Source organism: Rhinopithecus roxellana, chromosome 7, assembly GCF_007565055.1.
Source record: "Rhinopithecus roxellana isolate Shanxi Qingling chromosome 7, ASM756505v1, whole genome shotgun sequence".
Lineage (NCBI taxonomy): Eukaryota > Metazoa > Chordata > Mammalia > Primates > Cercopithecidae > Rhinopithecus > Rhinopithecus roxellana.
Genome location: NC_044555.1, coordinates 116,707,285 through 116,724,947, shown reverse-complemented (window position 1 = coordinate 116,724,947; position 17,663 = coordinate 116,707,285). Strand labels below are relative to the sequence as shown.

Genomic DNA, 17,663 nt, shown 5'->3' with positions numbered 1-17,663 from the left:
ACTTTTAAAAAACTAATAATATGTGAAATGAGAATAGAGAAGTAACTAAAGGATACCAGGAGGGGTAAGAACAGATGGATTTATTTATTTATTTTCTATTTATTTATTTATTTTTGAGACGGAGTCTGGCTCTGTCGCCCAGGCTGGAGTGCAGTGGCCGGATCTCAGCTCACTGCAAGCTCCGCCTCCCAGGTTTACGCCATTCTCCTGCCTCAGCCTCCCGAGTAGCTGGGACTACAGGCGCCCGCCACCTCGCCCAGCTAGTTTTTTGTATTTTTTAGTAGAGACGGGGTTTCACCGTGTTAGTCAGGATGGTCTCGATCTCCTGATCTCATGATCCGCCCGTCTCGGCCTCCCAAAGTGCTGGGACTACAGGCTTGAGCCACCGTGCCCGGCCCGGATTTATTTTTAAATAATAGTTCTAGCTTTTTAAATAAACAAAAGATACATTGAATTAATCCAACCACTCTCTTCTACTTGCCATCCTTAGACTCAAGAAGGGAAATAATGTATGGTCTGAATTATTATTATTATTTTTTTTTTTGTATATGTGGAATCCTTTTCTGTTTATAAATAGAAGGAAATAAAAATATTTTGCCAGAAAGACACAGTGCTAGGTGTTTGTCAGACATTATACTTGTTAATCCTCGTAAACTCAGGAAGATTGAGTTTGTCCTGCCCACTTTACAGAAAGGCAATGAAAGAGAAGTTAACTGCCTTAAATCATAGAACTATTAAATAGTGAAGCAAGAGATTAACACCAAGTTCATCTGGTTCCAAATTTCACACTCCTGAAACCCTGATAGATCTAATTTTATGTTTCCTGAATATTTACAAAACAGTAACAATTTCAAAAATTCTGTAATTAATTTTCTGAATAATTCACTGGAGATTCTAGTCTACCCTCAGTGAGCTCCCCGTGACTGGGTGTATTCAAGCATTGAGTGTTCATCTGATAAAATACCCGTTTTGTGAGTGCTTAAACTAGAAAAACTTTAAGGTTCCTTCAAATCCTGTTTCTAATTGATAACCAAACTGTGCACCTGAAAGAGAAGAAATTCTCTGTAATGACACTTTTTCCTATACCATGATCCCTTTACATGGGACCTGAGGACAGTTTACTCATGGCGACCTTAGGTGGGTAGACATCACTCAATTTGAGTCAGAGTGGGGGATTAGCAGCTCCAAATTCAAACTGAAAAAGAAGGTAGTCAATCAGATGCATGACACTAGCTTACACAGATGTTCTGCTTTCCTCTGACTCACTCTTTGAGGCTTGGAAAGGGATAAACTTTATTTTAATATAGCAATTGCAATACAGTCATACCATAACTCATATTTTTATATTATGCCTTTTCTGCCTTGTTTTATGCCTCCGTTTTTGACCCAACTTTTGGATTGTTCAAGAGCCTCTAAAATAAAGGAGGAGGAGCTGAGAACAAGATCAACTTTTTAATTTTTGTGGGTACATAGTAGATATATACAGTTATGGGGTACACCAGATGTGTTGATACAGTCATGCAATGTGAAATAAGCATATCATGGAGAATGGGGTATGCAGCCCCTCAAGCATTTGACCTTTGAGTTACAAACAATCCAATTACTCTTTAAGTTATTTAAATGTACAACTAAGTTATTATTGACTATGACCACATGTTGTGCTATTAAGTAGTGGGTATCATCCATTCTTTCTAATTATTTTTCGATATTATCTCATCCCAGTTAAGATCACTTTTGAACGAAAGGTTGAAGTGTATATTTCTAAGGAAAAGTAATATTGTTATAAAAGTATCGAACAAAAGACCCTCAATATTTTTGCAAAACAATAATGTTTTGCTAGCTAGGGACAACACTGTGGTTCCCAAGATAGAGTTGAACATGGTAAAAACAGAAAGATTTTTATCAACTTACTATCTCTCTGATAAAGCTTCAGTTGGTGTTATGGAACTTTTACAGCCCATAAGAGTAATTCTCACACTAGATTGTTTAGCTATTAACTTCCTATTTTTTTATTTTATGATCTTTATTATCTTTGAGTTGTCTGAGGGCTGTTGAGCTTGTGGCTGGGCCCTAGTCTTTGACAGTGAGATTTCTTCAAGTTAGAGAATATACAGAAAAAAGACACTATTTTGTCAGCTTCCCTAGCTTAGCAATATTCTAAACCACATAGGTGGTTCTAGTTAGCCATAGGGATAAGTACTCATTAGGGGCCAAAGTTACAAAGATTCTGCAAAACAACATACTCCTCTTTATTATTATTCTAAAAATAATAATTTCTGAGTGAAATGTTTTTTGAAAAATTAGCCAATGCCTTGCTACACAGACTTTAATATACTTACAGATGATGCCTTAGTTTCTGAAAAGGACACCAGGTTACCAGCTGTACTATAAAGCAGTCTGAGGAAAATGGAAGGTCAGGTTAATTGATATAACCTAATCAAACAATCAACTAGTCTCACATTTTCCATTTCATTTGGTATCCTATTTTATAACAATTCTTTTGTCTTAACTGGAATAAGTCTAGGGATGAACACTACTGCTTTGCATGGTGTGACGGTTAATACTGAGTATCAACCTGATTGGATTGAAGGATGCAAAGTATTGATCCTGGGTGTGTCTGTGGGAGTGTTGCCAAAGGAGATCAACATTTGAGTAAGTGGACTGGGAAAGGCAGACCCACCCTTAATCTGGGTGGGTACCATCTAATCAGCTGCCAGGGAATATAAAGTAGGCAGGAAAATGTAAAAAGGCAAAACTGGCTTAGCCTCCCAGCCTACATCTTTCTCCCATGCTGGATGCTTCCTGCCCTTGAACGTCAGACTCCAAGTTCTTTAGCCTTGCGACTCAGACTGGCTTCCTAGCTCCTCAGCTTGCAGACAGCCTAACGCAGGATCTTGCGATCGTGCAAGTTAATACTACTTAATAAACTCCTATATATGTATATACATACACACACACCACACACACACACACACACACACACACACACACACACACACACACACATATATATATACTATTAGTTCTGTCTCTCTAGAGAACCCTGACTAATACACATGGCTTCATTTGGTAATAGTGAAAGTTATTATCCCTAATAAGGAACATTTGAGACATCATCACAGATTCAGAATCAACTCAGGTATGAGAGTTGAAAGAGCAGAATGGATAGAACAAGGCTACTATTGGCAAAGGGTAAAATCAGTTGATTCAAGAGACCTTGTCATGCAGAATTGATGTGAACTGTTTTTAATGTCATTTGTTTGTTTATTCTTGTGCTGAGTATTCATACTTTAATACTTGAAAACATTTATGTCTCAAGTATTTATCTTTGGAAAATGTATTCTGCTATCAAATCTATCCCTTTCTCCTTTTTTTGAGACAGGGCCGCTCTGTCGCTCAGGCTAGAGCGCAGTGGCGTGATGACGGCTCACTGCAGCCTTGTCCTCGTAAGCTTAAGCGATCCTCCCACCTCAGCCTCCCTAGTACCTGGGACTACAGGTGTGCCCCACCACGCCTGGCTATTTTTTTTTAGTTTTACTTTTCATAGAGATGGCTTTTCACCTTGTTGCCCAGACTGTTTGTCTTGGCATCCTAATGTGCTGAGATTATAGGCGTAAGTCACCATGCCCAGCCTGCTTTCAAGTCTATTCTGCTTTCAAAGTTAAAAATTCCCTAATTCCCCTGTGAAAATGAAAACATGGTGTAGTGGAAAACTTCAAGATCCGGGGTCAAACCTTGACTGTCACTTACTCACCATGTGACCTCGGGCAAACTGTTTACCTTCCCTGAATTTATTTTATTTTATTCTATTTTATTTTATTTTGTTTTGTTATTTTATTTTATTCTATTCTATTTTGTTATTTTATTTTATTTTATTTTATTTTATTTTATTTTATTTTATTTTATTTTATTTTAATTATTTTGAGAGAGTCTCACTCTGTTGCCTGGGCTGGAGTGCAGTGGCATGGCCACAGTTGACGGCAGCCTTGACCTCCTCGGCTCAAGTGATCCTCCGACCTCAGCCTTCCAAGTACCTGGGGCTACAAGCATGTGCCACCATTCCCCACTAATTTTTGTATTTGTTGTAGAGAAGGTTTTTCCCATGTTGCCGAGGCTGGTTTTGAAATCCTGGGCTCAAGCGATCTCCCCACCTCAGCCTCACAAAGTGCTGGGATTACAGGAATGAGCCACCATGCCTGGCCACTTAACCTCATTTTTAAAATAAGTATAATAATCCCTTCCTTGTTCATAGAACTAAGTGAAATATTTGTAGGCAACATAGCAAAGAAGAGGCACTCAACAGCTAGTAGCTACTATTGTATGGGTTAGATTATGATCTGAAAACTTCCTTTCATGTTCTGAATTCCACGAAATTTGTAAAAATGAGCTATTAGTATGTTTTTCAAATTGTATAGATAGAAAAAAAGGGTTCCATTGTCAAATAAGTTTGTGAAATGCCACATGCCATCTCCCTTTTCCCTTGGTAAACAAAAGTTCATTCAAACATAATTAATTGTGTTGAAAAACCCCAAAGTAAAAATAAAATGTTTAGCTTTATGGAACCAAGCGTCTTTTAACTTATTTGATCGTGGAAACATTTCTTCCTAGAAGATATATTAACATCCTAAGAACTTTCTTGTATTCCACTTAAAGAAATAGCAAGTGTGTGGCCGGGTGTGGTGGCACATGCCTGTAATCCCAGAACTTTAGGAGGCCGAGATGGGCGGATCACCTGAGGTCAGAAAATCGAGACCAGCCTGGACAACACGGCAAAACTCCGTCTCTACTAAAAATACAAAAATTAGCTGGGCATGGTGGCACATGCCTGTAATCCCAGCTACTCAGGTGGCTGAGGGAGGAGAATTGCTTGAACCCAGGAGGCAGAGGTTGCAGTGAGCGGAGATCACACTACTGCACTCCAGCCTGGGTGACAGAGCGAGACTCTGTCTCAAAAATAAAGAAATAAAAATGAAAGAGAAATATCAAGTTTGTGACTGTTAAAATGCCAGAATATAAAGAAATCTTCAATATTAAACAAACTGAATAATCTGTGATACCTGGATACAAAAATTAAGGCTGATTTGATTTTGAACAGCAGCAAGACAAGGCAAGATAAATGAGGAATACAGTGAAAGTGAAAGATAACTGACTAGGGCCAAGATGTGGCATTATAATCACTTTCAGTTGTTCAGTGTTTTAAGGACTTAATTCCAAACTGCCTTTGGAACTAAGGGTATTCAGGATCTTGTTGAAATTCTTAGTGCAGTTGTTTTTTTCCCTGATGGAGGGAGACACAGTATATAAGTATAGACCTACGATTCTGGTTGTACTCCTAAAAAGCCAAGATGAAATAAGGTAAAACATTTGGAGGAAGACTGTGAGGGTATTGCAAAACTCACAATATTTGAATTCTTACATTTTAGGAAGAACATCAAATTTGTTTTTTTTTCCAATGGCCATAAATAATGCTGGAGTTTTCTTAACACTTTTATTTATGTATGTATTCACTTCCTTTGTTAAGCTAGCAATTCTGTGTCATTTTCCTACTGTTCTATTGGGATGTCACCTGTAGTCCTAGGAGACAGAAAAGGGACTGCGGGACTAAAGGATTGGGTTTTTAAATTACTTTGAAAGCAAAATAAGCAGAAAACATGGAAGTTGTTACTTCTGTTTCATTTGATGAGCGTCCACTTTATCTTTTTAAGTAGCAAAACATTTTATTTTAAAGCATTCATTTTAAAAAGTTGAATATTAATCACAGACAAGTTCTGAGGAATATTGTGAATTGTAATTTATCGATGATCTAGCTGCGGTTGCTTTCAGATTTGTCTCCATATCCATATGAAAAATAACATTTCACAGTTATTGCAGTTAAATATAGCCAAGTCTCAGAACAGTTTCTAAAGTTGAATAAAGATAGGCATTTAAATCATCTGATATTTACTGTCCAAATCTGGCCTTTTCAGTTATCACAGTACTTAGAGTTTTCAGGTAAACTTTTTTTGCTCATTCTGTTGACTCTTGTTAACATTTATAGTGAAAGACAAACATTTCACCTATCTGGATAAAATATATTCAGCTTCCTGAATTGTTAACATTTAGAATAAAGGCCACCTTGTTTTGATACTCATTACTACTTTCAAATTGCATTATACAATAAAATGCAAATGTGAGTTATTAATTAGCAGGATCTGTTTTGTCCAAACGTGCAACAGTAGAGGGATTTTTCAACATTCTGCAGCTGTTACCTATGAAGGAAACACCATTCACTTTACTAAAAGGAGCTGCACAAGTACATATGTTGTTATAGACGAATATTTTAGTGTTTCCTTAAGCAATGCTATTTCATAATGGATTTCACATTGAATATAATAAATGTTACCAATGCTGCCTAATTTCTGTCTCTAGGTTGTTTTTAAGAGAGAGGATGATTAAAGTTTTCAAGGCAATGTGGAGTGAAGGTAGAGAAAGAGTTCTTCATGAAAGACACAATGTTTAGCAAGGTCATAAAGAAATATGCCCATATATGCATATCTATGTAAATATTCATTTACATATTGTATGTGCATCTCTGTATACATGTTGTGCCTGGCCAACATTCCTGTGAATATAACCTGAAGGAAGTACCATAAAATGACAAAATAAGAAAAACAATAAAACATACATATGAATGACTACGATAGAAGGTAAAGAAGGTAGGCCATTATTCACAAATAATGCAATAAATCCTTTGCCCATCAGATGTTTTTACCTAGATTTGGGTCCTTTAAAACATCAACCAATTATGGTAAATGTTTAACTGTAGGAGTTCAGGCAGACAGCCAAATTCTGGTTTCAAAGCTGTTGCTAGTTTTAGCTTAAAGATTTTTTTTTTTTTTTTTTTCATTTTTAAGCAAGAACATTTCTGGATACCGGTTCTGCTCTATTGTGGCTAGAGCCGCTGGAATTTGAATAAGTGAATTGAGCAGCACATTGGTCCTGAAGAAATGGGCCTGGCAGTATTACCTGAACGTGGCAAATAATAGGCTACCAAGAGTCCTAGGGAAATACTTCCCATTTATAACTTAGCTCTACTTACCTAAAGCTAGTTTATTCCCACAGACACGAAGAGTGAGAGTTGTTTTTCTTAGCCAAGCTCCTACAAAAAACAGCAAGGTTGGGGGATGGGAGCACAACGAATGTTTCTGCCTTTTGTTTAGGAAAGCCAGGTATCTGAAATACAGACGTGATAGCCAACTCCTCTGCTCCCCTCCCCCAGGTTTACTTATTTTCTTAACAAGCTTATTAACGAAATTATCAATCTGCATGTAACTGGTTTGAACATTGGCCCTTCCTTAGAATATTCCTACCCTCTTGTTGAAGCACTAACAAATAGGTAGAAGAAGGGGTCCAGACAATCCACACGTTGGATTTGCAGCCACTAGGATATTTCAGAGTCAGCTGCTAAAGCCTCTTTGGTATAGACAATGAGGGGGCGACTGAAGTGACTTTTCTTAGTCCATTTCCTCGCCTCCTCTCCGTCTCCCGAAGGTATTCCGTGGGTCCCTTCCCTTTCCCTCTTCACAGTCCCTCTTGAGCAGTCCCAAAGCTTCAAACCTTGTTCTCCAACCCCCTTTCCCTAATGTCTCCCAACTACCACCCCTTTCCCCAATCAAACTCCCCTCCCGGTCACCACCAAAGCCCGGAGAAGTGGAACGCACACAATGCCTCCCTTATAGGGCTTGAGCTGGGAACTGAGCATGCTCAGTAGCCAAAGTAGATTTTTTTTTTTTTTTTTTTTCTTTTGGTCGCAAGTGCGGCATCTCTCTCAGTCCCACGCCTCTCTTTCCTCAACCCCTATCCCCTATCCCCTGTCCCCACCCCCAGCTCCCAAATCATCCGGCTTAACCCGTTCCGCACCAAAGGCCCAAGGAGTTCTAAGGTGCGGATAATTAACCCGTCTCCTTCTAACCCAGCTAAATAGTCTCACTTTAGGCTAAAGCCTCACACTTTCGCCTTAAAGCCCCCGGCCCCTTACGCGCAGACAGGTAGGGGGAGTGCGAATACTACTGGATCCTAGGAAACTGGTTCCCAAGAAGGCTCCTTCCAGGATCGACCGCTACGGAGAAGTATTCCAGGAGCCCTCTGTTCTGCGGGGTGACAATTAGCCAAAGGTACCGTACCCGTGATACAAAATCCAAGTATGATTGTTGCATTTGAATGTCATTGTTGTTGACTCATTCCTCTCCATCCTGTAATTACTCAATTCCGCGTAGGCTCGACGACCCTATCGATCTCCCTCGGCCCCCCTCCCCCAGGCTTTCCAGTGTTTCTTGGCTTTTCCTGGCTTCTTGGTTGCTCTCTCAAAGGAATGCCCCGTGTGTGTGTGTGTGTGTGTGTGTGTGTGTGTGTGTGTGTGCGCGCGCGCGCCTTCGTTATTAGGGGACTGGAAGAGAAGAAAAAGACTCGAGTGTGTGTGTGTATGTGGTGGGGGGATGAAGGCAAGCGCGCCCTTGTTAGAGGACTGGGGTCTCCACGCCTGAGGAAAGGGGTCGCTCCTCCCTAGGGAAATGTTTTAGGCAAAAAGAGGGGGCGGATACCGGGAGGAAAGCGCGCTGTCTTTCTGGGTGTGTGGGTAGAAGAGGAATCAAATGGGCATGTCTGGGTGGGGGACGGGGGTAGGAGCTCAGGAATGTGAGGGGGTCGAAGTGGTCGAGTGTTGGGAGGGAGGACTGCTTGTGTGCGGGGTGAAGGGGGAGTGGAGAGCGGGGGCGGGGATTTAGCGCGTGTATGTAAAGGTGCAGCCCGCGTGCTAGGCTCTGGGTGCGCGCGCGGTGTCTGCTCGGGTGCGCGCGCGCGCCGCTGCCCGCCTGCCCGCCTGCTGGGGCTGCTCGGCGGGTTTGACGGGCGAGCGGGCGCGAAGGAGCTCTGTCCGGAATCACACAGAGACCATCGTGGAAACAGCAGCGCAGGTCGCGGCGCCGCGGGCCCTGCACGAGACGCTGGGCTCTAGAGGTGGGTGAATTTCCAGCGGGAGCTGCACAAGCTGCACCGACACGCGCTCTGCCTCTTCCCCGCTCAGCTCAGTAGCGCGTGTGCGTGCGTGTGTGTGTGTGTGTGTGTGTGTGAGAGAGAGAGAGAGAGAGATCGCGCGCGCGCGCACGCGCGCGGAGGGGGCAAGTAGCTTATTATTTTTAGTTTGAGTCCTGTTCGTTTGGGGCCGGTTGAGTGGCCAAAGTGGCCGAGGTGGCTAATCCTGCCCTCCACCTCCCACTTGCCTGCCTACGGCGCGGTCGCATGCCGCTGAGGACCGGAAAGGATTCGGGTGTCCTTGGCATCGCTGCCCCCCCATACCCCGGGCGACCAGGGCGGCGGGGCAAGTGTACCGGTCTCGGGTGGCTCCGGCTGTCGGGCCGCTGGGCTGGGTTGGGCTATATTTTTACGCCCCACTCGCAGCCACTTTCCGCAGATGTGGATCTGAGGCTCGGGGCAGTGGCCCGCGGGCTGGTCGGAGATTGCTAGCGCTCGGCAAGACTAGGAATACCAGAGGAAGAGCCGGTGGGTAACTCTAAAAGCTCTGCAAAGCCAGGCGAGCGCTGCCAGCACGACTTTGCAAGGTGCCTAAATGTTGAGCTGATTTTTGGCATGGTGAGAGCAGGATTTATGTAGCTGGCTGGGGAGGGAGCATAGGCAAAGGGGAGCCTGGGCCGCCGCTCGCAGCCACAAAACCACAGGTTCCCTCTGCCCGTGGCAAGCAGGTCAGTAACACCCTAGTGCCAACGTCTTCCAGGCGGCCTGATCTGGCCATCTCTTCCTCCTCACCCACCGCACGCCTGGGTCTAGAGAGGTCCATTGAAACTCCAGCAGCTGCCCCTTGTGGGACGGGAGCGCGCGGAGAAATGTGTGAGCAGCAGGACTGAAGGCCCCCGCGACATCCCGCGCGGTACCCCGCCTCCACTACACGGCCCGCCAGGCTGCTGCTTGGGCCCCTGACGCGGAGGGGGCTGCGCGCCGGCTCCGGGAACAGGGATGCGGCAAACATTGCGGTACGCGCCAGGGGCCCCTCCAGCCTTCTAGCCGCCCGCCCGAGGTAGCGCACCCGGGGCGGCAATGGCCGGGTCTCTCCGCGAACCTCTACCACCTCCATCCCAGCCTTAGGCGGGCCAGCGGGGTTTCCCGAGTGAGCTCTCCGGGAGCCACCTCGGCCCACCGCCCTGCAGCCCGTCAGTGGTCCGCCCTCCTCAGGCCGCCTCTCTCCTCCCAGTCGCTGCACTCTGGTGGATGCAGGATTTGGTTTTGGTAGGGCTAGATTTGTTCAGTCTGGTGGGTCGTGGGAGCCAAGGGTCTTTCAGGACACGGAGAGGAAGACGGAGAGACCGAGAGGGAGACGGACAGCTCCCAGCAGCCACAGAGAAGGCTCTTGGTACCCAACTGGTACTTTGTGGGCTTTTTCTTTTCTTTTTTGCGTTTTTCCCTTGATGTTTAAATGTGCATGTTTCGGTGGTACCACGCGAGTGTGAGGCTTTATTCGCATGCATTCAGTGCCCCCTTTACCGTCTTCGTAGCTCCCCTCTCCGAGCTCTTTTTCTTCCTTTCTCCACATTTCCATAGTCTCTTGCCCTTTCAGTACCTCTTTTCCTCTCTCCTTGGTGAACCAACTGGACTCTTTCTCTCTCTTGCCTGCCCCTCCAGCTGCTTGTGGCTTCCTCTGTTTCACAAGAGCTGCATTTGGGAACTTCCTGGCTCCTCCTAGTGACTTTTCCCCCCTTGCTACTTAAAGTAGAAATTGCCAGGAGGAGGAGGGCAGCTTCTTACGCATTTTCAGATTTGTTGAGATTCCTGGTTCTTGTTTTTGTACTGAATTCGGATTATAAGGAATTTCTTTTTAAATTTTCTGCGTTTGGTTTTTAGTTTGGTTGCTTTTGGGTTTCTTTGTTTTGAGGTGGGTGGGGTGGTGGTTTAGTAACAAGAAATGACTCAACTGAACCAAAATAGCTGTCGAAAACCACATTCATAACAAGGCAAAAAATATCAAGTGAAATTTTTACAATGAAAGTTGCTTTAGGTGATGTCATAGTTAAAAATTATGACTTCTTTTTTGCAATGCCAATCATGCTCTCATGGTGAATAGGGGAAATGCACGTCTATATGGCAGCCAAATAGCATCTCAGCAGTGCTGGCTGTATTCTGAACCAAACTACTTAAAATGCAAATCCTCCTGGGTCATGGCTAATGGATTGTCTACCTTGAGACATGTTCGGTTTTACCACTAGCTGATTCCTCGTGGGCAAAATAAACAAAGGAGTTTCTGTGTGACACTTCTTTCTTTGCATCATTTCCTTGTTGTGTGTCCCTGGGTATTCTACGTATTTAATTAATATTTGGAGGTAACGATATTGAAATTACACCCAGCTTCCCATTCACGATGGAAAAGACTAACGTTGCTAAAATATTATCAATAAAATGCACGCTGCTTGTGTTGTTTAATCTTTTCCAGGAAGCATTGTGTATATTTGTATATATATGCAGGATTTAAGGACCCGAATACGATGGGTTATTTTGCTAAGCATTAAACTCTACCAACAAGTGATTCTTTATGTGTCTATAGTCAGGGACATGGGGTGGTAATATTAGGAAGGGCGGGTGGGTGTTTGGAAGTGATGATTTTAGGACGAAAAATGTGCTGTACTGAACATATTTGGTGCTGTAGAAAAAGCTACTCAAAGATTGTGATTTGTGAATTCCTCTTTCTCAGCAGTTGCAGTCTGTGGTCAAAGTAAAAGAGATAAGCAGTTAAGCCGAGGATCAGTCGGACCTGGGTTCAAAATGGTAAATAAAGGTGTGGGAGAGGGCCAGGGAGGCAAGAGAGCCAGTTCTCAAAGTGGAAAGGCTGCCTGGAGATTAGCAAAGTAATGCAGGAGTAAGCAGGTTACTCTGCTGCTTTCAGAGGCTCAAAGACAAAAGGCCTTTTGCTCCCTCTTTGGGAAATGACTGACAGGAAATTAGAGACTGTTTATTTACCAGAAAATAAAAGTTGGCCATCCCTTACTCAATTGTTTTTCTAGAACTGCACAGATTCGTCTGTGTATTTGAAGGCAGCAGTGTACAGGAGTAAACTGATTGACAGAAACGAGCTTACCTATGGGGCTATAGCACAAGCAAATCTCTTCCCAGGTCACCATCCCTTGGTCTTTTAACAGTCCCTGCTACAGCAGCCCAATCCTCCCATTTCCATCCTCCAGTGAACTCTGGGCTCTAATATGTTTTGTATTCAGCCTCTCTATCTAACTGAAGCTTAGAGAATAGATATCCACTAATCAAAATGGCTTTGTGGTGCAAACTCGATGGCATACTTGATGGTCTTGGTCATTTGAAGTGCAAATAGGAAGCTTAAGGCCTGTGTTCAAGGGCAGAGTTTGATGGTCCACGTGGAAAAAATATTTTCAGATTGTAAGATTTCAGCATGATTAATAATATATTTTCCTATTGTTGGTTGTGTGTTCTGCACATGTGAATTTTGTGTAAACCACAGGTATGGAAAATAAAATGGATGGCAGTTTTGGTGGTTATTATTGTTTGACTGAGTGAGAATATTTGGAGGTTTGGTTGCCTTAAAAATACAACTCTGGTAATTATAGCCATGTGTTCACTATGGTATGATTTAAATACAAGTAATTTTTCAAGTAATGACCATTGAAAAAATGTTTTCTTTTTATTTTTTAGATTATTTCTCTTTATTCAGAAGCATACAGTTGTTTGCTGATTGCAAGAAGATGTTTCTTTGGCTGTTTCTGATTTTGTCAGCCCTGATTTCTTCGACAAATGCAGATTCTGACATATCGGTGGAAATTTGCAATGTGTGTTCCTGCGTGTCAGTTGAGAATGTGCTCTATGTCAACTGTGAGAAGGTTTCAGTCTACAGACCAAATCAGCTGAAACCACCTTGGTCTAATTTTTATCACCTCAATTTCCAAAATAATTTTTTAAATATTCTGTATCCAAATACATTCTTGAATTTTTCACATGCAGTATCCCTGCATCTGGGAAATAATAAACTGCAGAACATTGAGGGAGGAGCCTTTCTTGGGCTCAGTGCATTAAAGCAGTTGCACTTGAACAACAATGAATTAAAGATTCTCCGAGCTGACACTTTCCTTGGCATAGAGAACTTGGAGTATCTCCAGGCTGACTACAATTTAATCAAGTATATTGAACGAGGAGCCTTCAATAAGCTCCACAAACTGAAAGTTCTCATTCTTAATGACAATCTGATTTCATTCCTTCCTGATAATATTTTCCGATTCGCATCTTTGACCCATCTGGATATACGAGGGAACAGAATCCAGAAGCTCCCTTATATCGGGGTTCTGGAACACATTGGCCGTGTCGTTGAATTGCAGCTGGAAGATAACCCTTGGAACTGTAGCTGTGATTTGTTGCCTTTAAAAGCTTGGCTGGAGAATATGCCATATAACATTTACATAGGAGAAGCTATCTGTGAAACTCCCAGTGACTTATATGGAAGGCTTTTAAAAGAAACCAACAAACAAGAACTATGCCCCATGGGCACCGGCAGTGATTTTGATGTGCGCATCCTGCCTCCATCTCAGCTGGAAAATGGCTACACCACTCCCAATGGTCACACTACCCAAACATCTTTACACAGATTAGTAACTAAACCACCAAAAACAACAAATCCTTCCAAGATCTCTGGAATCGTTGCAGGCAAAGCTCTCTCCAACCGCAATCTCAGTCAGATTGTGTCTTATCAAACAAGGGTGCCTCCTCTAACACCTTGCCCAGCACCTTGCTTCTGCAAAACACACCCTTCAGATTTGGGACTAAGTGTGAACTGCCAAGAGAAAAATATACAGTCTATGTCTGAATTGATACCGAAACCTTTAAATGCAAAGAAGCTGCATGTCAATGGCAATAGCATCAAGGATGTGGACGTGTCAGACTTCACTGACTTTGAAGGACTGGATTTGCTTCATTTAGGCAGCAATCAAATTACAGTGATTAAGGGAGACGTATTTCACAATCTCACTAATTTACGTAGGCTATATCTCAATGGCAATCAAATTGAAAGACTCTATCCTGAAATATTTTCAGGTCTTCATAACCTGCAGTATCTGTATTTGGAATACAATTTGATTAAGGAAATCTTAGCAGGCACCTTTGACTCCATGCCAAATTTGCAGTTACTGTACTTAAACAATAATCTCCTAAAGAGCCTGCCTGTTTACATTTTTTCCGGAGCACCCTTAGCTAGACTGAACCTGAGGAACAACAAATTCATGTACCTGCCTGTCAGTGGGGTCCTTGATCAGTTGCAATCTCTTACACAGATTGACTTGGAGGGCAACCCATGGGACTGTACTTGTGACTTAGTGGCATTAAAGCTGTGGGTGGAGAAGTTGAGCGACGGGATTGTTGTGAAAGAACTGAAATGTGAGACGCCTGTTCAGTTTGCCAACATCGAACTGAAGTCCCTCAAAAATGAAATCTTATGTCCCAAACTTTTAAATAAGCCGTCTGCACCATTCACAAGCCCTGCACCTGCCATTACATTCACCACTCCATTGGGTCCCATTCGAAGTCCTCCTGGTGGGCCAGTGCCTCTGTCTATTTTAATCTTAAGTATCTTAGTGGTCCTCATTTTAACTGTGTTTGTTGCTTTTTGCCTTCTTGTTTTTGTCCTGCGACGCAACAAGAAACCCACAGTGAAGCACGAAGGCCTAGGGAATCCTGAGTGTGGCTCTATGCAGCTGCAGCTAAGGAAGCATGACCACAAAACCAATAAAAAAGATGGACTGAGCACAGAAGCTTTCATTCCACAAACTATAGAGCAGATGAGCAAGAGCCATACTTGTGGCTTAAAAGAGTCAGAAACTGGGTTCATGTTTTCAGATCCTCCAGGACAGAAAGTTGTTATGAGAAATGTGGCCGACAAGGAGAAAGATTTATTACATGTAGATACCAGGAAGAGACTGAGCACAATTGATGAGCTGGATGAATTATTCCCTAGCAGGGATTCCAATGTCTTTATTCAGAATTTTCTTGAAAGCAAAAAGGAGTATAATAGCATAGGTGTCAGTGGCTTTGAGATCCGCTATCCAGAAAAACAACCAGACAAAAAAAATAAGAAGTCACTGATAGGTGGCAACCACAGTAAAATTGTTGTGGAACAAAGGAAGAGCGAGTATTTTGAACTGAAGGCGAAACTGCAGAGTTCCCCTGACTACCTACAGGTCCTTGAGGAGCAAACAGCTTTGAACAAGATCTAGGTCATGTAATCTTACTTCATACAGAGGACATTTATTAAATGATGAAAGTGCCTTTTGTTGACTTCTAACTTCCAAATACTATATTATCAATAGGCATAGAGGCAGGTGTTTCCAAGGGTGTCTCATTAACTGTAGCTGCAAAGATGTGTCAAGTAGAAGAGAATATGTTTAATAGATTTTACTACATAAAACCTATACTGTGGAGTCCTGTGGGGATACTGCAAACTCTATTGCCAAAGGGATGCTTTATACACATAATACTGAATTTAACCTCAAGAGGCAAATCTGTTTTGTATCCCAATGCAAAACCTTCGTCTCTTTGTGCTTTGTAAAGCAAACTCAAGAAAACTGGTACAGGTGTTTGTACCTCAGTTGGGTCCTTTATCTTGCACGTAGATTAAGTTGGTGGAACTGGAATAATCCTTTTGATTTGTGGCATTGTAACAACTCCGTGTAAAGATTATCTGAAAAGTAAAAAAAAACAAAAAACAAAAAAAACAAAAAAACAAAAAAAAAGCATGCAAAGAGAGAACACTCGATAGTATTTGTAAATTGGTAACCTTTATGGCCTGCATCTTGAAACTGCTGGATTTATAATGTTAAATTGTGCAAATACTTGTTTAAAATATAACATGCATTACATAACTATAAAATAAATTTGAATACTTTAAGCATTACCTGTCTATACATAAAAATCTAAAAGAAAAAATCAACGTGAGTTAGATAGCACTTGTGATGATCTGAAGAAATATGTGATGTTTATCAGAATTAAACATGGCTCAAATTAAGTTAACACTAGAGTTTGTTCTCAGTTAGGTGAAATACCCACAATCCTTAAAGGTTGTCCAAAATAAGCAGAGTGCTTACTGTGTGAGCGCACCCAAAGCTATTTTTGTAACATAATTCATATTTATGAAGTACTTTGTATACTAAATAGAAAAATATGTACTCCTTAATATGTATTTAATATGCCTGACTTGTTTTCCTGATCACAGTGAATTTACCAGTAAGTATAAATGTAGACAGAAAAAAATATACTAAACTGAAACAAGCCGATGTGTACAGAAATATTCTGGACTTCGTGATCAGGTGTAACTTAAAAACAAAAAAAAAAATTAAAAACAAAAAAAAAGAAAAAATTACAAAAGAAAAGCTAACTCTGTGCTATTCTTGTGAATTTAGCATATTATCTTCAGATTTGTTACCAACTGTGCATTTAAAAATAAGTTCCTTAGTTTTCTAGTATTGTGTCTGGGGCAGTTGTTATTTGCCATCAGTTGTCTTGCTTTTCAGGATTCTATGAGCTTAATTCAAATAGTTTTCGCTACAAGTATTTAAAAAATAATGAATAAGGTTAATAGTTATATCTTGTATGCATCAGTATCCTGTTCTTTCATCATTCAGACCACTATCAGATAATCTAGTAGAACTGTAAACATCATGGTAATCTTGGCTATGAAAGCCACACTGTAAAAATGCTTGCATTGGTTTCAGATGAGTTCACAGTCTGCAACTACAAATGATACACCCCTGTGTTTGTTTTTGCTAAGATCTAAGTCAAAATTTGTTAAAGGAATAAAGTAACTGAGAATGGGTGATTTCGGAACTTTTGTAGGAGCTCCCGATTAACAAAGTGATATTCAGAAACACATTGTCTTCTTGGCCTGCCTGCATATATATATATATAGATATATAGATCTATATAGATATACATATATATGTGTGTGTGTGTATATATATATGCGTGTGTGTATATATGTGTGTGTGTGTATATACATATATGTATGTGTGTATATATATGCGTGTGTGTATATATGTGTGTGTATATATATACATATATGTATGTGTGTGTGTGTATATATATAGTGTGTGCGTGTGAGAGAGTGTCCCATCTTTTTTAATTACTGTATGAATCAGTAAGATAACCAAGAAAGTAAACATAGCCATTCCTCATGATTGCAAGTGGCATATTTTTTTGTTGCAGCTTCCAAAATGATACTATGTTTATAGTTGCAGTAGCTGTTCCTTTACTAATCACTAATTTCAGGGCTTTATGTGTTTGTTGCAAGATAAAAAAATAAAAGAAGCTTGGCTTTCTTGGGTGTGTGTGTATGTGTGTGTGTGAGTGTGTGTATATATGTGTTATATATTCATACATATAGATAATTTGGAAATCTTTTTTAAATAGCAAAAAACGTCTCCATGTGTATGTGCTGGTGCTCTTAAAACTTTAGTGTGTAATTTTAATTTTTATGATGTCTGTGAAAACTTTATATGAATATAAAATAATTCAAACAAATAATTGCTTTCTGATCTTGAAAGAAAAGACAAGATGTGTGCCCAACAGCTTTTTTCATCTACAGTTTCATAAGGACTTTTGATATGCCATTACCATGC

At 41.4% G+C, this 17,663-nt stretch overlaps 1 protein-coding gene across 3 annotated transcripts; it reads left to right on the top strand.

Annotated features, from left to right (window-relative positions):
• Window positions 1–8,110: 8,110 nt before the first annotated feature.
• Window positions 8,111–15,748, top strand: SLITRK4 (SLIT and NTRK like family member 4). Of its 3 annotated transcripts, none has more exons than XM_010353570.2 (2): window positions 8,111–8,153; window positions 12,703–15,747. In XM_010353570.2, exon 2 carries the CDS (start codon window positions 12,753–12,755, stop codon window positions 15,264–15,266), a length of 2,514 nt encoding a protein of 837 aa, XP_010351872.1. In that variant the 5' UTR covers window positions 8,111–8,153; window positions 12,703–12,752; the 3' UTR covers window positions 15,267–15,747. The 3 variants fall into 3 exon arrangements, with proteins under 3 accessions (XP_010351872.1, XP_010351873.1, XP_010351875.1); XM_010353571.2 differs by lacking the exon at window positions 8,111–8,153 and adding an exon at window positions 8,687–8,994 and having other exon boundaries at window positions 12,703–15,748; XM_010353573.2 differs by lacking the exon at window positions 8,111–8,153 and adding an exon at window positions 9,368–9,537.
• Window positions 15,749–17,663: the final 1,915 nt, after the last annotated feature.

Coding starts and splice junctions, on each gene's coding strand:
- SLITRK4 (XM_010353571.2), top strand. CDS start 12,753: ATGTTTCTTTGGCTGTTTCTGATTTTGTCAGCCCTGATTTCTTCGACA.